This window comes from Bos grunniens, chromosome 27 (genome assembly GCF_055505025.1).
Source record: "Bos grunniens cultivar Pamir isolate PY7600 chromosome 27, Bosgru_T2T1.0, whole genome shotgun sequence".
In the NCBI taxonomy this organism is placed as follows: Eukaryota; Metazoa; Chordata; class Mammalia; order Artiodactyla; family Bovidae; genus Bos; species Bos grunniens.
The window spans coordinates 2,336,405-2,343,814 of NC_141191.1; the positions used below are offsets into that span (position 1 = coordinate 2,336,405).

At 49.5% G+C, this 7,410-nt stretch overlaps 1 protein-coding gene across 2 annotated transcripts in view; it reads left to right on the forward strand.

The window, feature by feature from the left end:
- Positions 1 to 7,158, forward strand: part of DLGAP2 (DLG associated protein 2) — a 637,838-nt gene extending 630,680 nt beyond the window's left edge. For both annotated transcript variants that reach the window (XM_086379875.1, XM_086379876.1), the window contains 2 exons: positions 3,561 to 3,713; positions 5,935 to 7,158. In XM_086379875.1, the coding sequence (XP_086236001.1) occupies positions 3,561 to 3,713; positions 5,935 to 6,153 (372 nt within the window). In that variant the 3' untranslated portion in view covers positions 6,154 to 7,158. The remainder of the gene's footprint in view (positions 1 to 3,560; positions 3,714 to 5,934) is intronic.
- Positions 7,159 to 7,410: the final 252 nt, after the last annotated feature.

Genomic DNA, 7,410 nt, shown 5'->3' on the forward strand with positions numbered 1-7,410 from the left:
CCCTCCCTCCAAGCCAGGGCAACGGCATCCATGGTGCACACGTAGGGTGTCTCTGACCTTCAGAAGCAGGGCTGAGACCCCTCAGAGGACAGAAGGAAACGGGCCCCACCTCCCCAGTGCCCCCCACCACCAGCACCACCACAGACCCTGCCCAGGAACCCCACAGGCGCCCAGAACCAGAGGGCCTCAGCTGCCAGAACTGTCCAGGCATCAAAACCTTAACAGGCGCCATCGTCCCCAGGTTCCATTTTCTCCCAGTTGTGTTGAGATACAATGAACATGCAGCACTGGATAAGTGTAGGGGGTGCAGCACCGTGATCTGACTGGTATCATGAAATGATTGTCACCATAATCTTAGAGAACATCCATCACGTCTTGTGGGTACACAAAGAGGTAGAAAAATGTAACTTTCCTTGTGATGAGAGCCTTCAGGATTTATTGTCTTAACAGCTTTCATATTAGGAACAGCAGTGCAGACTGCATTTATCGTGCTGTACCTCACATTCTTAGTATTGGTGTATCCTGTTGTTGGAAGTTCGTACCTTTGGCCACCTTCATCGCGTTCCCCCTCCTCCCACCCCATGCCTCCCTCTAATTAACCACAAATCTGGTCCCTTTTTCTATGAGTTTGCTTCTTTATTTTTTGAAATGCAGCACCATGTTAGTTCCCGATGCACAGCATAGTGATTTGATGTTTCAAACTGATCAACACGATAAGTCTAGTTACAATATGTCACCATACAAAGAGGCTGCACAATTATTCCTGGATTCCCACACTGTAAGTTTCATTCCCATGACTCTCTTATTTTGCAGCTGGCAGTCCGTACCTCCTTATCTCCCGAACTTATTTCTTAGCCCCATCCCCAGTTCCCTCTGCAAACACGTTTGTTCTCTGTATCTATGACTCTGTTTCCATCTTGTTATGTTTGTTCATTTGTTTTGATTTTTATATTTCACAACATACAAGTGAAGTCATACAGCATTTTTCTTTTTCTGTTTGACTTACATGTTATCGCAGATTTCAAGATTTCATTCTTTGTTACACTGGAGTAGTATTTCAGTATATATATGCATGACATCCTCTCTGCTGAAGGACACTTCGGCTGCTTCCATGTCTCGGCTATTGTAAATACTTTTGCAGTGAATGTGGGGGTGCGTGTGTCTTTTTGAATTAGTGTTTCATTTCTTTGGATAATACCCAGCAGTGCACCGCTGGGTTGTGTGCTAGCTGCATGTTGAATTTGTGAGGATACTCCATACTGTTTTCCATAGTGGCTGCACCAGTCTGTGTTCCCACCAGCAGCACACAAGGGCTCCCTTCTCTCTGCATCCTCAAAAGCTTGTTACTTCCTGTCTGATGATGGCCACTGGGACAGGTGCAAGGTGATACTCCACTGTGGTTTTGCTGTGCATTTCTCTGATGATTAGTGATGCTGAGCATCTTTTCATGTGCCCGGTGGCCATCTGTATGTCTTCCTTGGAAGACAGATCCTCTGCCCATTTTTCAACCACGTTAATATACATTTTTTGAGCCATTGTAAATTCACAGCAAAACTGGGTGAAAAATACAGAGAAAATGCCACGTACTCCCAGTTGCCACACACCAGCCCCACCACTATCAGCATCCCCACCAGATGGTCCGTGTGTCACGACTGATGAACCCGCACAAACCATCACCATCACTACGAGTCCACGATTTCCATCAGGGCTCACTCTTGGTGTTGGACAGTCTGTGGATTTAGACAAATATATGACATGTGTCCACCAGGACAGTGACACGCAGAGCGGCCTCACGGTCCTGAGAATCCTCTGTGCTCCCCCTGGTCACTCCTTGTGTCCCCTCAGCCCCTAGCCGCCTCTCATCTTTTTCCTGTCTCCATAGTTGTGCCCTCTCCAGCATGTCCTACAACTGGAATCACACACAATGCGGACTTTTCAGGTCTGTTGGTGTTCAATTGCTCAGTCATGTCCAACTCTTAGAGACCCCACGGACTGCAGCACGCCAGGCCTCCCTGTCCTTCAGCATTTCCCAGAGCTTGCTCAAACTCCTGTCCACTGAGTCGGTGATGCCATCCAACCATCTCGTCCTCTGTCGGCCCCTTCTCCTTCCACCTTCAATCTTTCCCAGCATCAGGGTCTTTTCTAATGAGTTGGCTCTTCACATCAGGTGGCCAGAGTACTGGAGCTTCAGCTTCAGCATCAGTCCTTCCAATGAATATTCAGGACTGATTTCCTTTAGGATGGACTAGTTTGATCTCCTCACAGTCCAAGGGACTCTCTCAAGAGTCTTCTCCAACACCACAGTTCAAAATAATCAATTCTTCCGTGCTCAGCTTTCTTTATGGTCCAACTCTCACATCCATACATGACTACTGGAAAAATCATAACTTTCACTAGATGGACCTTTGTTGGCAAAGTAATCCCTCTGCTTTTTAATATGCTGTCTAGGTTAGTCATAGCTTTTCTTTCAAGGAACAAGGGTCTTTTAATTTCAAGGCTGTAGCCACCATCTGCAGTGATTTTGGAGCCCCCCAAAATAAAGTCTGTCACTGTTTCCCTTGTTTCCCCATCTATTTGCTATGAAGTGATGGGACCGGATGCCATGATCTTCGTTTTTTGAATGTTGAGTTTTAAACCAGCTTTTTCACTCTCGTCTTTCACTTTCATCAAGAGGCTCTTTAGTTCTTCTTCACTTTCTGCCATAAGGATGGTGTCATCTACACATCTGAGGTTATTGATATTTCCCCTGGCAATCTTGATTTCAGTTTGTACTTCATCCAGCCCGGCATTTCTCTTAATGTATTCTGCATTTAAGTTAAATAAGCAGGGTGACAATATACACCCTTGCTGTACTCCTTTCCTGACTTTTGAACCAGACTGTTATTCCATGCCCAGTTCTAACTGTTGCTTCTTAACCTGCATACAGGTTTCTCAGGAGGCAGGTCAGGTGTCGTGGTATTCCCATCTCTTGAAGAATTTTCCACTTTGTTGTGATCCACAGTCAAAGACTTTGGCGTAGTCAATGAACCAGATGTTCTGGAATTCTCTTGCTTTCTCTGTGATCCAACAGATGTTGTCAGTTTGATCTCTGGTTCCTCTTCCTTTTCTAAATCCACCTTGAACATATGGAAGTTCTCGGTTCACATACTGTTGAAACCTAGCTTGGAGAATTTTGAGCATTACTTTGCTAGCATGTGAAATAAGTGCAGTTGTGAGGTAGTATGAACATTCTTTGACATTGCCCTTTTTGGGGATTGGAATGAAAACACATTTTCCAGTACTGGAGTTTTCCAAATTTGCTGACATATTGAGTGCAGCACTTTAACAGCATCATCTTTTAGGATTTGAAATAGCTCAGGTGGAATTCCATCACAGATTTTTTTTAACTGTCAGCAAACACTCATGTAAACTGTCACTAGATCCTCATGGGCCCTCAGGAGCATGTGCACCCAATTCTAATTACGGAGGCTTCTCCCAGACCCCCTTCACTGGGAAAAGCAGCCCCTTCCCCCACCCTGCCCAGAAGTCTCCACAGCTCTAACTGTGCATGTGTCCCGCAGGACCCCAGCGCCATGCCCAGGCCCACCTCCCAGGATCTGGCCGGCTACTGGGACATGCTGCAGCTGTCCGTTCAGGATGTCAGCATGAAGTTCGATGAGTTGCACCAGCTGAAGCTCACCGACTGGAAAGTGGTCGAATCTCCGGAGAGGAAGGTAAGCCCCTGCTGCATCCCCACACTGAGCCCACCGCCCCCGTCCCTGCCCACAATCCCTGCACGTGCTCCAAGTACCACGTTACCATGCGTGTCTCAGTCTGCAGTTAACAGGACAGGATCTGATATCACACCTAAACCCATGTCTGCACAACCAGACTGGTGCTAGAGTCATCAGCACGTATAGTAAGTCCCTTTCTTGCTGACAATTCTGAGAAGACACCAATAGAACCCACATGTGAATTCGCAGTCACGTTTCCTGTCGGGCCCGTCCTCTGAATTATTACCATCGCCACCACCCTCTGTGTGGACTGCACTGTGGTGGTTCCCACAGGCTTCAGGTTGCTTACAGTGATGCTTGGGGAGATGAGAAACACTGTAAACTTCACTGAACACTTAAAGAATGTACACTTCCTATAGAGCTCGCCCTGAGATAGGCTGAAAATGCCCATTAAGTTTGACCTGTGATTTCAGCTCTTCCCTTTAGGTATCATGTTCTCTAGGGCTGAGAAATAAGTGTGAATTAGCTATAAAGACATTGACTTCCTGACGCACCTTAGAGAAGTTCTCCAGAATCATAATCTGATTTTCTTAGACAGACATTATCAATCAAAATAAAGACAATTGATCCGAGATACTTTGGGACAGGGGAGTAGCTGAGGGTTGTACATCTAGATAATTAGCACGCAGACCATCATCATCCTTTTTCCCTAAAACATGCCCCCCGTGGTCCAAGTTGGAGACCATCGCTTGATCGCAGGTGCTGACAAAGCCCTTGTCACCGCAGACAGGGGGGCGGAGGGGCGTGCAAACGACCAGGTTGTGTGTGAGCAAGTCCAAGAGGTCTGTGGTTTGGTCGTGAATGAAGGTGATCATAAGTAAGGATTCCCAGTGAAAAAGTTATTCTAGGAAACCACTAAAAATCCAACTTTTAAACTAGTCTGAAGATACGTAAAAGCCCTTCCCATTTTCCATTCTTCTGTACCTGACCACTAATATCACCCTCTACCCAGCTCTACATAGCGGGTAGTCCTCAGAGTGAACACGGGGTCCTGCTGAGGGCGCTGCACCCTGTCCGGGAGGCGAGCAGCCCTGGAACGCAGCCCCAGCTCCGCGTCGTGCCCCTGGGGCCAAGGTCCTCGCAGATCTGCGGGGCCATCACCCCCCACCCCCCACCCCCCCCCACCCCTCCCTACCCCAGGACGGCTGTGAGCCTGTGTGGGTGGAGATTCCCACAAGGGCTGGTTTCACTGCTGCGTGTTTCAGAGGCCCCACAGGCGTGCAAAGAGACAAGTACAGTCCCGCACTCAGGGCAAGAGTTACATTCTGAAATAGCTGGAAGTCTTGGCAAAGTAATTACCCCTACTGACCCCTGCCATCAAGTCAGGAAGGACATTGCTTCTGGCCCTAAGAACAAAGTTCCAAACACCGAAGTTTATCTTCCTGCCAAAAACAGTAGGACAGACTTTGAGTTCTGCCGTGTGTCCACTGAACCCGCCATGGTGGCCAGGCCTGGGCACCCTGGTGCCTTCGGGTCCTTTTGGAGGCTGAAAGGGAAAGGACAGATGAAGGTTTCCCCCAGCAGCTGGGCACGTGCTCAGAAAAGGCCACGCCCCTTTCCAGCAAGGACTCGGTGTGACCCTCCCTCCCGCCTGGGCAGGTCTGGTGTCTGATCCCGGCCCAGCAGACAGAGGGCACAAGGCGGGACGCAGGCCTCTTCCGTGCCCGGGGCACTTGCCAGCTCCCCATGTTCCTTTGCTGCGGAATCGGGCAGTCTCTCTCTTTCTGGAAAAGGCATGCTCGGATCTTGGGGTTGTGGTTGGAGAACACAAGCTGAGAGTCAGAGCCAGTTATTCACATCCGATTCCCATGCAAGTGAAAAGCCGTAGGTAGTTAATGTCGAGGGGTCTGAGGCCCATGGCAGAGGATTAGAGGTAGTTTCCATGTCCTCGGACCTTGCAGTCTGTTGAATAGATTAGCGTCTCAAGCTGTCAAGGGGGCGTCGTGCAGGCTCCCGTGAAGGTGAGCGGGTGTGGGTTTGTGAGGGAGCGTTTACCAAGCAGCAGGGGCAGAACGGTGCCACGACCAAGACCGAGGCCCAGGTTCACGTGCCCAGAGGCTTCCTGCCCGGAGAACCGGGCAGCACCGGGGGGTGGGCGGGGGCGGGCGGTGGGGAGGGCCAGGCTCTCTGACCCCAACTCTTGACTTGTGATGCTTTTCAGGAAGAAAGAAAGGTCCCCCCTCCAATACCAAAGAAGCCCCCCAGAGGGAAACTCCCCATCACCAGAGAGAAGTCTCTGGACCTGCCGGACAGACAGCGGCAGGAGGCGCGGAGGCGGCTGGCGGCGGCGAAGAGGGCGGCGTCCTTCCGCCAGAGCTCAGCCAGCGAGCGGGCCGACAGCATTGAGATCTACATCCCCGAGGCCCAGACGCGGCTCTAGGGCGGGGCCGAGCCCCGCCCCGCGGAGCCTTAGCCGCGCCGAGCGCCACCCCCTCGTCACTCCCGTCTCATTCCTCCAGCGAGTCCGCCCCGCCGTCATGTTTGTGCCATAAACACCCTGGAGCGCCCGGACGTCCGAGCTCACGGCCACAGCGACTTCTCCCAGACAGCCCGGATGCCCACCCCCGGGGCCGGAGCGGCGTGGGGACCCCTGACGCACCCCTCTGTTCCCAGAGGGGGTCGAGGAAACCGCTCGAGATGGAACCCAGTTCACACTTTGTTATTTATATTTTTATAAAATCGTGTGATATTAGAGGCGAGAATAACAAACAACTGTGAAAGGGTGTGTCTCAGCACTCTCAAGGCATTAGATACCCCAAGAGAAGGTGCTACAGCTTGAGTGCAGGAAAGGAAGACCCCCACCCCGCGGCCTGGGGTCCCTGTGCCCTGAACCCGGCGACCCTTCACATGGTTCCTGTGCCAAGTCCATGGTGATGAGGAGTCGTCTCTGCAGCCACCAAGCTCCCCGCCTCGCGCTTCTCTGGAAACCTGGGGTGGAAGCCCACGTCTGCCCCCCCAAACTCAGCACAGCATCTCCACGGCCGGAAGTCAGCTGAATGTCCGTCCACACAGGGAGAGACAGACGGAAACAGAGAGTCTTAAGAGAGGTCGACTCTTCTGTAGCAGGGGTACAAAGAGAACACAGTTGTCCTTAATCAGATAAAAGAGTCGTTTATTTTTTATCCCTTTGTAACTTAAACTATCACCCACGGTTCTGTCTTTAAGTTTCACCCTTTATGCTCCATGTGATTTTTTTTATAGATGTATATATATTCTCAAATGCTCTATCAGTTGACTTTCCAGGGTATCCTTTAAAAAAACAAAACAAAACAAAAAAAGTTTGCTTGTTTAAAATGACAGTTGTGATGCTGTAAAAAGTTTAAGAAATATGAATGTGTGTGGTAAGTATATCTCAGTTTAAATGGTAAAGAAGAAATGTGGTTTACATTGTATTTTTCCAGAATTCTTTTGTTCTATGCAGTACAGCTGAAGTTCAGAATATATTTCTTGCCTGTTTTTGACATGACAAAAAAAAAAAAAAGGTCACATTGTGCTTTCCAGCTGTGGACTTTCAGAAAAGTCGTTTATTTCCGTGAGTCTGATTGGCAAGGAGACAAATAGGAAGGTCTCTAATGGAAGGTTTTCCATTCATCTCGTTAAATTTAGATGCCGGGACCATTGTTCCACCTGGATGGTT